The 15,713-nt window shown below is 43.2% G+C and overlaps 1 protein-coding gene across 8 annotated transcripts in view; it reads right to left on the bottom strand.

The window, feature by feature from the left end:
- ASH1L (ASH1 like histone lysine methyltransferase) overlaps positions 1–15,713 on the bottom strand; it is a 180,454-nt gene that overhangs the window by 106,931 nt on the left and 57,810 nt on the right. For 7 of the 8 annotated variants that reach the window (XR_004280171.1, XM_032318697.1, XM_032318701.1 and 4 more), the window contains one exon: positions 1,281–5,850. The exons of the other annotated variant lie outside the window; for it this stretch is intronic. Coding sequence is in view for 6 of the 7 variants with exons in the window: in XM_032318697.1 (XP_032174588.1) it covers positions 1,281–5,850 (4,570 nt within the window). In the remaining variant the exon portion in view is untranslated. The remainder of the gene's footprint in view (positions 1–1,280; positions 5,851–15,713) is intronic. 8 annotated transcript variants of the gene reach the window in all.

Here is a 15,713-nt window from a genome sequence, read left to right as displayed (position 1 = left end):
GTGCATGAGAACGATGCACTCGCCTGCCTGCTCCCTACTGTGTCGGTCGGGCCGCAAAGGAGAAAGCCTGGCAGAGAGACACCAGTAACGGCTGCTGATTAATTATTTATCAAGTATTTGTTGAATGAATCTAATTATAAGTTTAGGAATTTTTTTTCTTTATTACATTGTTAAAAACTAAAGAATGCTCAAGTGTCTCAACCAAAATGGCTTTCGGTTCTCCAAAGCTCATGAATAATGAACATCAGGAGCAAAACCTTCTGAGGGTCTGTCGTTTCCTCTCACGCAGGAGCTTTCCGCCTCTGGAGGACGAACACCACCAACTAACACGTGTGCACGTCCTCTGGGCAAACCCCTTCCCTGCACACTGTGATCTCATTACTTGGCCTGACTGCCTTATTACCATTTCATAGGAACAGATCCAGAGGCTTAGAGAATTTAGAAAATCTGATGAAATGTATGGATTTTCTCCAGAGAAGCACACACAAGCTACATACACTCATTTTATTGATAACGAGAGAGGCTCTACGGACTCCCTAGGGTTAAGTTACAAGCCCCCAAGGCTGAGATCTCTGATAAAGAACTTCTGATCACAGATGCCTTCTGCAGGGTCAGGCAATGTTTCCTGCATCTCGCTTTCTATCTTTGTTTCAATTTTTTTTTCAATTCTTCAGACACTTTGCAGATGTTACAAATGTATTTATTATCTAGATTTGCTTCATGTCATTTTGTATGCAACTGAAGCAGCTTTTATGAAGATTCCTAGAGAGAACTCTGCAGAATGATGTCCCTCTGAACACTGTCACCTTTTGTGAAGCTGGTGATTCTGAACGCCTAGATTTTTGTTATGAGGCACATAGGGTCACCAACTTTCCTTCCTATAACATAACATCACTTGTGATGATTAGATTAGCATGTGTCTTGAAAGTCCTGCACAGCTCCTAACAGATATCTATGAGCCATTTTTCACTGAAGAAACTGTGTGTAATGGTCTTTCTGCATAAGAAAGAATCATTTTTCCTGGTTTCCAAAAGCTGAGCGTTACTTGTTTTTATAATGGTATCTCTTCTCAAAATTCTTGCAAAGACATACCTTACCTTACTTCTCACATCTACTACTGAAAATGAGAACTTTGAAGACAACATTTCACATTTATTTATAGAAACACAAACCAAAAACCAGGAGCTCTATTAAAGGTCCACATACATGTATCAGGCAACCTGTAGGCAGAATGTCCTTCTTTTCCCATACAAGTGACAAGGAAACAATAACCCGCTTACCTGTCATGGTCTGCACTACCCTTTCGCCGGAAGGCAGTGGCTCCTTCCTGTGAGGCCGAGCTAGCGAAGTGTCCTGTGCGGAAAACAGTCCAGGGCTGTCCGTTACTTTCTTCCGGCCACTGGAGTTAGGGTTCGAAACTCTGCAGCTGCCTTGCACTATTGCACTTGTGAAAAGGTTCGTATGTTCATCACTGCTGGCCGGATCAGAGTTGGGAGTGAATCCTCCAAGGGATAAACTTGGAGAACTTTCTGAACAGTCAATCTGTAAAGGCGTCTGGAGTCCCAGGGCCAGTGGGCTAGATTCTGAAGGCTCCCGGTGGACCCACTGCTCTTCTCTATTTATTAAGCTTTTGGAAGGAGAGAGATGGGGGCAGGACATATGACATCGGTGCTTCTCCTTGTGTTTGTATCGCTCTCCAACAGTTTCCTTTCCAAATCGATAGCGCTTCAAAGACTCCAAAACAGACCTGGAAGAGCCCGCGTCCATGGAAACCTGGGGCTGCTCGGAAGAGCGGTGTTCCCTGTGCTTGTGACGGTGCCTGTGCTTGTGCTCGACCATCCACCCGTAGGCCATCTCGGGAGGGACGCTGGGGTAGGTGCTCATGGAAAGGAGGGGCGTCCTGCTGGTTGTGAGGAAGGCCTCCTGTCGAAGCAGCTTGTGTTTCTTCTTATGGTATTTGGTGGGATTGAGCAGTAGGTGGCCGGCATGCATGTAGGAAGGGGGCGGCAGGGGGGCCGTGAAAGAAGGAGAAGGAGGAGGGGGATAGAGCGCGGGCGGGTACCTTCCGTAGTAGCCCAGCCCCAGGGGCGTGGCCGCCAGGGGCGAGGGAGAATAAGGCATGCCGTAGGAGGGGTAGAAGCCGGTACCGGAAAGAGGAAAGCTAAGGCTGTGCATGAAGGGCATCTCGGCCATCGCCTCCCTCACCTTGGGAGGCCTCCCTCTCTTCTTTTTCAGATCAGGTTTCCGAATGTAGTGCAAAGGGTCTAAGGGGAAGGAGGGGTGCGCATAGAAACTGTTAAAATTGATTCGAAAAATAGTGGGCAGCAGGTCTCGCGGGATGAAGTGGTGACTTCGGTGGGTGATTCGAATCTCGCTCAGACGACTTATCAGCTCCTCCAGGTCCGCGATGAAGTCTGGGTCCTGTCTGCTTCGGAGCTGGGGGTATTTCTTTTTCCGTTTTCGCTTCTGCCTTTTCATCTTGTCGTAGCTGAGGTAATCGTGGTTCCTGCGCTTGCACTTATGCTTGTGTTTTTCTTTCAGGCCGCTCAGGACTGTGGAGCTTTCAGGGGGAATCAGAGACACGTGTTCAAAAGAATGCCTCCTCTTCTTCTGCCCACAGAACTTCTCCGCTCTGTCTGACGTGCTGTTATTATCTGTCCCGATGCCACTGTCGCTGGGGATGGTCTCATCGCTATGAGACTCGCTGATGGGAGAAGGAGTTGCTTCCTTCAGGGAGGTGAGCTCACTCAAGTGTGAGGGAGAATTGGGCAACAGAGTGGGGGGAGAGAGTCGCCTCCTCCCCTTGGCGGCCTTCTTCATGGCCAGAGTCTGAATCATGCTGCCCCGGCTGGAGTGTAAATGCAAGTACGGCGCCGAGCTGGGCTCCACGAAGCCCGCGTCGCTGCTCACGGGGCTCTGGCCGCCGCTGGTCCCGGAAGACTGGGAGCAGACGGGCGACGGCAGGATCTCAGAACCGCTGGCGGGCGACGGCAGCAGAGGGGGGAGTATCTGTCCCAGCGCGGAACCGGCCGCCTGCTGCGCGGTTTGCTCAAGGACCGCGAGGCTGCTGGGGCTGCCGGAAAGGATGCCATTTAAGACAGTTTTGGGTTTCCGACCCCTTCTCTTCCCTATGTAAATGGTTCCTTTCTTGCTGACATTTATCTGCTGGCCCAACTTAGAGCCGAAGGTGGCGGCGAGACTCGACACTGTGTTATGGAGCTTGGATTGCACTTTCCCCTTATTACTGGATTCTACGGAGCTTGAAAGGATCTGATTTAACAGTTTCTTCCTCTTCAAAGTCTTCATTTTATTTATTTTGCGGATAATTGTTTTCATTAACTGTCCATTGTTTCTCTTGGTAATTTTTTTATCTGGCTCCATCTCAAGGTCACTCATGCTGCAGACGGCGGGCCTGTGACTGTCATCCAGATCGTCTGGGTCCTGAAGCTGGTCCTCACTCTCAAAGAAGTCACTGCCGCTTCGATGGTTGTCACTTTCCGACTCCAGCTTGCTTGGACTCTCAGTGGCAACGAACGGGGCCACGGAGAGAACAGGAGGCTTCATCTTGACCGGTGACCTCATCTGCCTCTTAGGTCGGCCTCGTTTTTTCGGAAAAGGAGACACAGAAAGACTTTGTTTGAAGGAAGGAATTTCAATTTCGGGCTGCAAAATTGGGGGTTCCTGTTCTTCCTTAGACTGCAGAGAGAGAACTTTGGAGGCAGGGATTTTCAAAGTCCTCTTAGGAGGGCCTTCCAGCTGCGGCATCTCCTTCGCTTTAGGTCGTCCTCTTTTGGGCTTATAGATACCGGACAGGAGGTCACTAGAGACGCACATGCTGGAGGGCAGCTTGTGAGCAGCGAAAGCCTTGGGCGATGTCTTTTCACTCTCAGCTAGGAGAGCGAGAGATGGCGCTGCGGACTTGCTCAACTTTGGCAACCGACGTTTGAGGAAGTCATGGTCGACAAATGAAGACGGGCCGATGTTCTTCATGAACTTGGCCGGCTCGGCATTACCGCCGGATAGTGAACTGCATGAAACGTTTTTGAAAAGCTCTGATCTTTCTAATTCTAGCCCTTTTGGAGACCGGCATGTGCTTCTTGCCACCACTTTAGTCCACCGAGGTTTTCTCCCTTTCCTTTTCTTTAGCGGTTTGGACTGCAAGCTGGAGCTCAGGCTTTCGGCAGCCTGGCAGTGCCTGTCAGACGCGCTCACCGCCCCGAGCTTCAGAAAGGGCTTGTTACTGAACAGACTAGTGAAGTTAACAACGGAGGGCGTGATGGCGTGAATACTGGACTCCGAAGTCAAAGGTGGCTTTTTTCCCAGGGAAGAGCTTATTCTTGGAATATCTATGTGTGTGGCTTTTGAATCAGCTAGCTCTTTATCGATTCCTTTACATTCCATGTTCACGCTGTGACCCACAGACCTGTGCCCGACGTTCAGGTGGGCACTTTCTGTAGGAAACTGCTTCTTGCCAGCAGATCCGGAAATGTCCTCCAGCAATTCCGTGGGAGGACTTAGAAGTAACGGATGAGGGGCCAACTGTGAAGACGTTTCAGGGGGACTTCTGGTTAAGGGGTTAACCGATGAAGTAGGTGACGGGGAAGGGAGGCTGCCCTCCCCCGCCGCGCTGAAAGGGGACTTTGCTGTGGACACGTCAGAAGCAGCTCCCGCCTGGAAGTCTGGAGAAGTGCAGTACACGGGAGCTTGCTTTTCGTGCTTCGCGGTTTCGTATGGCCCCCGGTCACTGGCTGAGAAACTGTCCTGCTGAATGCATGTTCCCTCACTAAACATTTCCTTCTCCAAATTAATGATTTCTTTTCGAACTGAGAACTTCTCCAATATGCTTTCTTTACTCTGCCGTATGACATTCTTCTCAAAAGTTTTGCTGGTGGTACTATCTTTCAGGGATTCCGGAATTCCCTGGCTTTCATGACTACTGACGTTTGTACTACAAGAAGCCTTAAGTGGTTCCTGAGTGGGGAGCAGTGCTTCGGCCTTAAGGTTTATGGCGTCCTGACTGACCAGTCCCGCCACAGAACAACTCACCAGTTTCCTTCCCACGTCCTTAGTCACCAATCCCATTGCGGAACTGGCTACGATCTTCTTCGCACAGTCCTTGGCCACCAGGCCGACGGTGGAACTTAACTTCTTGCCCAAGTCTTTATTAACCAGTCCGACCACAGTGCCGAGTCCTAATTTCTTTCCAGATTCCTTATTCACTAAACCTGGAACAATACCAATTCCTAGCTTCTTTCCTGAATCCTTGCTCAGCAGCCCTACTGTAGCGACAGTCCCTGGCTTCCGGCCCAAGTCTTTATTAATGAATACGGCTGCACTGCCAGCTCCGAGTTTTCTCACGGAGTCCTTGTTGACCAATCCTACCGTTGCATTAAACACCGGCTTTTTCCCAGGATCTTTAGTTACCAATCCAACTGCTGTGCTGATAGCTGGTTTTTTTATTAAGTCCTTATGTATTATTCCCGCTACAGAGCCAACGCCTGCTTTCCTGATCAAATCCTTGCTAACCAAGCCCGCAGCAGTGCCAGTTCCTAACTTCTTCGGTTTAGTCTTGGAAGACTTAGAGGGAGGACAAGTTGCAATGAGCTGTGCCAACTTCTCGGTTACACTCGTTCCTCCATTAAGTAATGCTCTGTCCTTTAAATCAGGATCCCGGCTACCAACAAGAGTCGAGGATGCCGCGTTAATGTAATCTGTCATTTCTGAGTGCACCGGAGAAAGCTTCTTGGACAGAGGACTGTGTGCTCCCTGTGAATGAAGACGCACGCTCTCTTCAGACTGGCATTCAACCGCTGTGACATCACCTGTTTTCTTGTACAACTTGGAAGGGTCCTAAAATTTGAACAAGAAAAAGGTTTCAGAGAGAATAAACCTATCACTTCAGGTCAGCATTACAAGTGAACAAACCGACTGATCACATATCAGATCAAAGGTAGGCAATCGCGCTATTCGAAAAAAGCCTGGCGGGTGTTACACTGTGCCACAGGAAGAGAGTTCCTCTGCTGCTGTCAGAGGCCAGCAAAGTGTTCTATCTTTGCTGAATTCCAACCCTCCATACAAACCTATATATGTTACTCAGCATTTAGAAAAACCCCTATTATTTTCTGACATTGTTCTAAAAAGGCAGATTACCAGTCTACTCTTACTTTTCTTTAAACTGAATAAACAGACACTAGCCTACAAATGCACTGGTTTTGAAAAGAGAAGTACTGTTGGTCACGATACCCCATGCTCCTTTTGTCAGAACAACTGCTCACAGCCTACCTCCTTCATCGTCTTGCAAGTTCCCCAACTAGTGCCGTGTGACCCCCCACTGCCATTCCTTCAGCTCTCGCTCGCTCACGGTCCTGAGTGGTCACTCCAGGTCCCTCTTCAGTGACAGGAGTAAAAAGGACAATGAAATACATTCGTACTTTCTTTTTTTTTTCTAAGAAGATTTTATTTATTGGACAGAGATCACAAGCAGGCAGAGAGGCAGGCAGAGAGAGAGGGGGAAGCAGGCTCCCCATTGAGCAGAGAGCCGGATGCGGGGCTCGATCCCAGGACCCCGGGATCATGATGGGAGCTGAAGGCAGAGGCTTTAACCCACTGAGCCACCCAGGCGCCCCACATTTGTACTTTCTTTAGAATGTAGTTTTATATGACATTTTAGGGCTAGAAATAACTTTAAGTCATTAAAATAAATCGCTATCCAGTTCACGAATCCTCACCGTATACTTTACAGGCGAATTCATGACTTCACACACCCATCTGTTTTACTTTTGGATAATAATTAAAGAATTGTCTTCTGGGGCACCTGGGTGGCTCAGCTGGCTAAGGGTCTGCCTTCCGCTGGAGCCATGACCTGGGACTGAACCCTGCATCAGGCTCCTCGTTCAGGGGGAGCCAGCTTCTCCCTCTCCCTCTGCCTACTGCTTCCTCTGCTCATGCTCGCCCCTTCTCTTGCTCTGTCAAATAAATACATTAAATCTTAAAAAAAAAAAAGTTATCTTCTTTTCAGTTCCTCTTTTTTCCTTCAGAATAGGTTTTTTTTTAAACAACTGAAGTATGATTGACAGAACGAGTTCTTTTTAGCCATGAAAGAGCAATGAAAGACTTGAGCAAATGGAGAAACATACTGCATTCATGAAAAGACAACACAGACGACAATTTGTCCCTCAACAAATTTATAAATTTAATACTATCCCAATAAGAATACTACCAAGATTTCTTTCAGGAATAAGAAAAATGATCACATTGGTTGGAAAAATAGGCAAGGAGGAATAGCAAGATCTAAAAAGAAGCCAAGCGAGGGCGCCCGAGAGGCTGAGCTGGCTCGGTGTCTGCCCTTCGATCCCGGCTCAGATCGTGACTTCAGAGCGGTACAGAGCCCAGCATCCGTGCAGCCTACTCAAGACGCTCTCTCCCCCTGCCCCCCCAACCCAAACATGAAAAGAAGAAAAGCAAGGGGATAACTATACCAAATGTTAAAGTATTTTTTTTTAAAGATTTTATTTATTTGACAGAGACAGAGATCACAAGTAGGCAGAGAGGCAGGCAGAGAGAGAGGAGGAAGCAGGCTCCCCGTTGAGCAGAGAGCCCGATGCGGGGCTCCATCCCAGGACCCTGAGATCATGACCTAGGCTGAAGGCACAGGCTTAACCCACTGAGCCCCCCAGGCGCCCCTGTTAAAGTACTTTTTAAAGCTTCTATCATGAAACCAGTATGGCACTGACACATGAAAAGACAGAAGACCCAGTGGAACAGGGCAGAGCAACAAAACACAAATTCAAGTACCCAGACACGAACTCTATGTAACATGGTATGACTCCTACAGCAGGGAGATTGGTAAGAACTGGAAAACTACAACCTACATTAACTAGATCTCTGGAATCCCACTGTGGGATTACTGTTCCAAGACACACAGGCAGAAATATAATGGATACAGAAAGTAATAAAATGTACACTATGTTTTAAGATTTTATCTTAAAAATGTGGTTTGTGAAAAATGTTTTTTTGTTTAAAGTTAGTTAGTTTATTTACTTATGCTATCTCTATATCCTATGTGGGGCTTGAACTCACAACCCTGAGACCAAGAGTCACATGCTCCCTCTGAATGAGCCAGACAGGTGCCCCGACCACTCTTTTAATAGCAAATCCCTAAAATGATTATCTACAGGCTAGTGGCTGAATAAACCAAAGTGCATCTGCAGAACGGAGCACGATGGAACACAGTGCTGTGATTCCCTTCAAGAATATACTGTTAAACAAGAAAAGCAGGACAGAGGAGTCCGAACATATGCCTGATTATATTAAACACGGGAGAAAAAGAGCAAAGATGAATGAAAATGGTGATGTATGAGGGAGCAAAGAAACCTAGAAGTTAGAGCTCTCTGCATTTGCCTATAGTAATTAGTTTCAAATATTTAAGAAACAAAGTTATATCATATAGAAAAATATTCCAAATCTCTAAATATTAAAAACAATGTAAACAAATACATCTACCAAATTAACTACATAGCTACATGGAAGGCAATTATTTTGAATTGCCTTTTAAAATATTTATGTATTTATTCTAGAGACAAGAGAAAGAGTGTACAAGCATGAGTAGAGGGAAAGGCAGCGGGACAGAGAGACAAGTAGACTTTTCACTAGCTAAGCTCAGAGCCCCACACGAGGTTCAATCCCACAACCCTGAGATTATAAAAGCATTTCGTTACAGTAAATTTCAAATTAAAAAGTAGAGTGGCTAGTACAAGTGAAGAGATACACGTCCAGCACCGGGATCACCTTGTACATTTCCGATCTGGTACTTGGAAACACTCTGTTCCACAAGGAACTCTTTCATTTTAATGGGAAATAGCACAAAGAGACCACAGTCTTGAGTGTTAGAGGTGTTCACTGCTACTGGAATTTCACTGTTTATAGGCTATTTGAACAAAATAGGGGTCTTCCTAAGAGTAAAGTAAGATCTGCTTTTCTGTAACTTGCATTCACTGATCTGAGTCTTACCTTCCCAAACTATATACAGTAAGTCTAACTGCTCTAGTTCCCAAAGCTTTTCACCCATCTGAACTCAGCCAGCATATTCAACCTGCCCCTGAGCAGTCTCACATCTCTTCTGGCCATTTCCTGAAGGCTGAGTTTGTTTCTTGATACTCTTTACATTGTGGAAACTACGGCAGAACATACCACCACCAACAGCTGATAAAATCAGAATTAAGGGAATGTAATCACTGGTTTTGGATTAGACTTCTAGTTTTGCTCAAGAGGAAACAGACTTCTTTGACAGTCTCCTGTACAACTTATGTTAAACTTGTAATTAAAGACGCCTCTTACATTTTTCCCCCATTCTATTAAGAATCAATATACTCATTCTGTACTTTCACAGTTACTTTTCAAAACTTAAAAATAAAGGTTTCATTATTCTTAGTATTTTAAAATACATTTGTATCTGAAAACTGCAGCATTTCCAATTTTATAACTGACCTAAATCTGTCTTGTATAAACTATGTGCAATAACATGGATAAGCTTATTAACAGTAGTGAAGGAAGGAAGCCACTATGTACTATACAGTCCCACTCAAATTAGGTTCACAAACAGGCATCACTAGTTACACTATTAAAAGTCAGGAAAACTGTCTCCCCCAGTATGAGGTAGTAAGGTATGTCCTAGGAGTAAAAGAAAAGGAGCACGAGAAGGGCTTAATGGGTGCTGGCAGTGTACTCTCTTTTAACCTGAATAATGGCTAAATGGGGTGTCTGGGTTTGTGAAGATTCACTGAGCTGTCACACTTATGAATTAAATGTAGTTATACTTCAATAAATTTTTTTTAAAAGATTTTATTTATTCACTTCACAGAGAGAAATCACAAGGAGGCAGAGAGGCAGGCAGAGAGAGGGGAAAGCAGGCTCCCTGCTGAGCAGAGAGCCCGATGCGGGACTCGATCCCAGGACCCTGAGATCATGACCTGAGCTGAAGGCAGAGGCTTAACCCACTGAGCCACCCAGGTGCCCCACTTACAAGTTTTGGTTTTTTTTTTAATTCTGCCTAAAAATAGAGATATATACAGCTCCCATAAGCTGCTGTAGGACTGGAATTGAAGCTGGATTTTCATCTCTGTCCAAAATATATATATGTATTTACATATATAAGATCTATGTATATCTAAGATATCTATATATATCTACTCATATATAAATGTATATTATACATTTAATATATATGTATATACATATATATATGTATGTGTGTGTGTGTGTGTATATATATATATATATATCCAATTAACGAAGATCAGCAACGAAGATCAGCCTAAGGCAGGATCCCACAGTAAATGGTCAATGATTACAGAGAAGAATAAATCCAGGGCAAACAAACTAAAAGAATTTGCCATCACCAAAACCCCTACAAGAAATACTGAAAGGAATACTTTAAGTAAGAGAGAGTCCAAAAGCAAAACAGACCAGCAAGAAACAGAGACAATATACAGAAAAAGTCACCTTACAGGCAATACATTGGCACTAAATTAATATCTTCCAATAGTTACCCTGAATGTAAATGGGTTAAATGTCCCAATCAAAAGAGACAGGGTATCAGACTGGATTTAAAAAAAGCAAGACTCATCGATAATGCTGTCTGCAAGAGACTTATTTCATACCTAAAGACAACTCCAGATTTAAACTGAAGGGGTGGAAAATCATTTACCATGCTAATGGACATGCAAAAGAAAGGTGGGGTGCCAATCCTTGTATCAGACAAATTGGATTTTAAACCAAAGACTCAATAAGAGATGAGGAAGGACACTCTATCATACTTAAAGGGTCTGTCCAACAAGAAGATCTAACAATAGTAAATACTTATGCTCCTAACATAGGAATAGCCAATTATATAAGCCAATTAATAACAAAATCAAAGAAACACATGCACAATAATAGCATGGGACGGTAACACCCCCCTCACTGAAATGAACCAATCATCTTTTTTTCTTTTTTAAGATTTTATTTAGTTATTTGAGAGAGAGAGAGAGAAAGCATGAGCAGGGGAAGGGGTAGAGGGAGAAGCAGACTCCTTGCTGAGCAGGGAGCCCAATATGGGCCTCGATCCCGGGACTCTGGGATCATGATCTGAACTGAAGGTAGATGCTTCACTGACTGAGCCACCCAGGCGCCCCTGGACCGATCATCTAAGGAAAAAAATTAACAAGGAAATAAGGGCATTAAATGACACACTGGACTAGATGGACATCACAGATATATTCAGAACATTCCACCCAAGCAAGAGAATACACATTCTTCTCTGGTGCACATGGAACATTCTCCAGAATAGATCACATCCTGGGCACAAATCAGGTCTCAACCGGTACCAAAAGACTGGGATCATTCCCTGAATATCTTCAGACCACAAAGCTCTGAAGCTAGAACTCGATCACTAGAGGAAAGTTGGAAAGAATTCAAATACATGAAGGCTAAAAAGCATCCTACTAAAGAATGAATGGGTCAACCAGGAAATTAAAGAAGAATTTTAAAAATTCATGGAAACAAATGAAAATGAAAACACAACTGTTCAAAATCCCTGGGATGCAGCAAAGGTGGTCCTAGGAGGGAAGGATATAGGAATACAAGTCTTTCTCAAGAAACAAGAAAGATCTCAAATACAGAACCTAACCATACACCCAAAGGAGCTGGAGAAAGAATAGCAAATAAAGCCTAAACCCAGCAGAAGAGAAATAATAAGGATCAGAGCAGAAATAAATGAAATAAAAACCAAAAGAACAACAGAACAGATCAACAAAACTAGGAGATGGTTCTTTGAAAGAATTAATAAGATGATAAACCCCTGGCCAGACTTATCAAAAGGAAAAGAGAAAGGACCCAAATAAGTAAAATCATGAGTGAAAAAGGGCAGATCACATCCACCACTGAAAAAACGCAAACAATTATAAGAAAGAATTATGAGCAAAAAAAAAAAAGTATTATGAGCAACTATATGTCAACAAATAAGACAATCTGGAAGAAATGGATGCGGTTCTGAGACGTACAAACTATCAAAACTGTACCAGGAAGAAATAGAAATCGTGAGCAGACCCATAACCAGCAAGGAAATTGAAGCCGTCATCAAAAATCTCCCAACAAACAAGAGCCCAGGGACAGACGGCTTTCCCGGGGAATTCTACCAAACACTTAAGGAAGAATTAATACCTATTCTTCTGAAACTGTTCCAAAAAATAGAAATGGAAGGAAAACTCCCAAACTCATTTTATGAGGCCAGCATTACCCTGATCCCCAAAGTAGACAAAGACCCCATCAAAAAGGAGAATTACAGACCAATATCCCTGATGAACATGGATGCAAAAACTCACCAAAATCTAGCCAATAGGATCCAAAAATACATTAAAAGGATTATTCACCACGAATAAGGGGTGGATTTACTCCTGGGCTGCAAGGTTGGTTCAACACTTGCAAATCAATTAATGTGATACAATACACTAATAAAAGAAAGAACAAGAACCATATGATCCTCTCAAAAGATGCTGAAAAAGCATTTGACAAAGTACAGCATCCTTTCTTGATCAAAAAACTCTTCAGAGTGTAGGAACAGAGGATACATACCTCAATATCATCAAAGCCATCTATGAAAAACCCACAGCAAATATCATTCTCAATGGGGAACAACTGAGAGCTTTCCCCCTAAGGTCAGGAGCACAGCAGGGATGTCCATTATCACCACTGCTGTTCAACATAGTACTAGAAGTCCTAGCCTCAGCAATCAGAAAACAAAAAGAAATAAAAGACATCAGAATTGGGAGAGAAGAAGTCAAACTTTCACTCTTTGCAGATGATGTAACACTTTATGTGGAAAACCCAAAAGACTCCAGGCCAAAACTGCTAGAACAGGAATTCAGGATATAAAATCAATGCTCAGAAATCAGTTGCATTTCTAAACACCAACAACAAGACAGAATAAAGAGAAATTAAGGAGTCAATTCCACTTAAAATTGCAACCAAAACCAAAAGATACCTAGGAATAAATCTAACCAAAGAGGCAAAGAATCTCTACTCAGAAAACTATAAAGTACCTTTGAAAGAAATTGAGGAAGACATAAAGAAATGGAAAAACGTTTCATGCTCACAGATTGCAGGAATAAATATTGCTAAGATGTCTATGCTACCTAAAGCAACCTACACATTTAATGCAATGCCTATCAAAATACCATCAATATTGGTTTTTCACAGAAATGGAACAAATAATCCTAGAATTTGTATGGAACCAGTAAAGACCCCGAACAGCCAGAGGAATGTTGAAAAAGAAAAGCAAAGCTGGTGGCATCACAATTCAATAGACTTCAAGCTCTATTACAAAGCTGTAATTATGAACACAGTATGGTACTAAAAACAGACACACAGATCAATGAAACACAACAGAGCACTCAGAAATGGACCCTCAACTCTATGGTCGGCTAATCTTTGACAAAGCAGGAAAGACTATCCAATGGAAAAAAAAGACAGTCTCTTTGAAAATTGGACAGCCACATGCAGAAGAATGAAACTGGAGCATTTCCTTACACCACATACAAACACAGACTCAAAATGATGAAAGACCTCAATGTGAGACAGGAATCCATCAAAATCCATGAGAACACAGGCAGCAACCTCTTTGACCTCAGCCTCAATAACCTCTTCGACCTCAGCCACAGCCACCTTCTTAGACACACCACCAAAGGCAAGGGAAGCAAGGGGAAGAATGAACTACTGGAACTTGATCAACGTAAGAAGATTCTGCACAGCAAAGGAAACAGTCAATAAAACCAAAAGACAACTGGCAGAATGGGAGAAGCAATGACATACCAGATAAAGTGCTAGTATCCAAAATCTATAGAGAACTTACCAAATTTAACACCCAAGAAACAAAATAATCCAATCATGAAATGGGCAGAAGACATGAACAGACATTTCCGCAAAGACATCCAAATGGCCAACAGACACATGAAAAAGCGCTCCACATCCCTTGACATTAGGTAAATACAAATCAAAACTGTAATGAGATACCACCTCACATCAGTCAGAATAGCTAAAATTAGTAAGTCGGGAAATGACAAATGTTGGCGAGGATGCGGAGAAAGGGGAACCCTCCTACACTGCTGCTGGGAATGCAAACTGGTGCAGCCACTCTGGAAAACAGGACAGAGGTTCCTCAAAAAGTTAAAAATAGAGCCACCATACAACCCAGCAACTGCAGTACTGGGCATTTACCCTAAAGATACAAATGTAGAGATCTGAAGAGGCACCCGCACCCCCCAATGTTTATAGCAGCAATGTCTACAATAGCCAAACTACGTAAAGAGTCCAGACGTCCAGTGACAGATGAATGGATAATGAAGATGTGATATACATATATGTAATATTCCATTATATAGATAATGGAATATTATGCAGCCACACACAAAAAAAGAAATCTTGCCATTTGCAATGACGTGGATGGAACTAGATGGTATTCTGGTGAAAAAAGTGAAAAAGTCAATCAGAGAAAGACAATTATCATATGATCTCCCTGATTTGAGGAATCTGAGAAACAAGGAAGAAGATCACAGGGGAAGGGAGGGAAAAACGAAACAAGAGAAACCAGAGAGAGAGACAAACCATAAGAGGCTCCTAATCTCAGGAAATAAACTGAGGGTTGCTGGAGTGGTGGCGGTGGGAGGGATGCAGTGGCTGGGTGGTGGAAACTGGGGAAGGTACATGCTATGGTCAGTGATGTGTATTGTATAAGACTGATGAATCACAGACCTGTACCCCTGAAACAAACAATACATTATATGCTTAAAAAAAAAAAAAAAAAAAAAAAGCTGTATAAACTTTAAAAAAAGGAGGAAAAACAACAACAAAGACATACATAGATAATTTGGTTTTTCTTCCAAATCATGATATAATATTAGATAAACTGAGACGTCGAGGCGCTGCCAGCCCACGGTCCCCGCCAGTAGGCGACTGACGGGCTCAAACCCAGTCTCACTCCGGTCAGAGCTCTCAACCCTTCCCGCCAACAGAACAGTCTCTCCAGCTCTCCAGCTGTTCCCACGGCACGCCTGCAAAGGTCAAGCCCTCCTGAAGACAACAATCTTCACCACATTTTCCATGAACTGTTTTTTTTCTTTTTAAATTATTGATCTACTTTAGATTTTGAAAATAATCTGTGAGTAGGTCAGCTTTTTATCTCAAAAGGAGTTTTTCCATTACTCACTTCATGTTCCTTTACTTGAAATACATTCAGCATCTAATTTACTCATATTTGAATCTTCCTTTAAGCTCTCCATTTTGTGTCACTCACAGTTATGTTTACTACTGAGCCACTAATACAACAGACTGATACTATAACTTCATACCAAGTTTTAATACTTGGAAAGACTGATTTTTCTTTGTACTCCTGCAGAAATTCCTTGGCTATTTTATTTATAACATTATTGAGGTATAATTCAGTTATACCTAAAATTTCCTCTTTTAAAGCACAAATTCAATGGTTTTTAGTATATTCACAGACTTGTATATCCCAAACCACTACCTTTAGAACATCTGTATAAGGACTCCTGATTAGTTCTGCATTAGGTAAACTTCCAGGTGGCCTTGAGATGCATTTGAAATTTCAAAAATCTCCAAATGACTTTAATTTTGTATATTACAGTAGGGGGAAAAAAATCTAAACACCAACATTAATACCA

The sequence above is a fragment of the Mustela erminea genome, chromosome 17, assembly GCF_009829155.1.
Source record: "Mustela erminea isolate mMusErm1 chromosome 17, mMusErm1.Pri, whole genome shotgun sequence".
Lineage (NCBI taxonomy): Eukaryota > Metazoa > Chordata > Mammalia > Carnivora > Mustelidae > Mustela > Mustela erminea.
The sequence above is the reverse complement of the archived record's forward strand: the minus strand, read 5'-3'. Positions and strand labels throughout refer to the sequence as shown.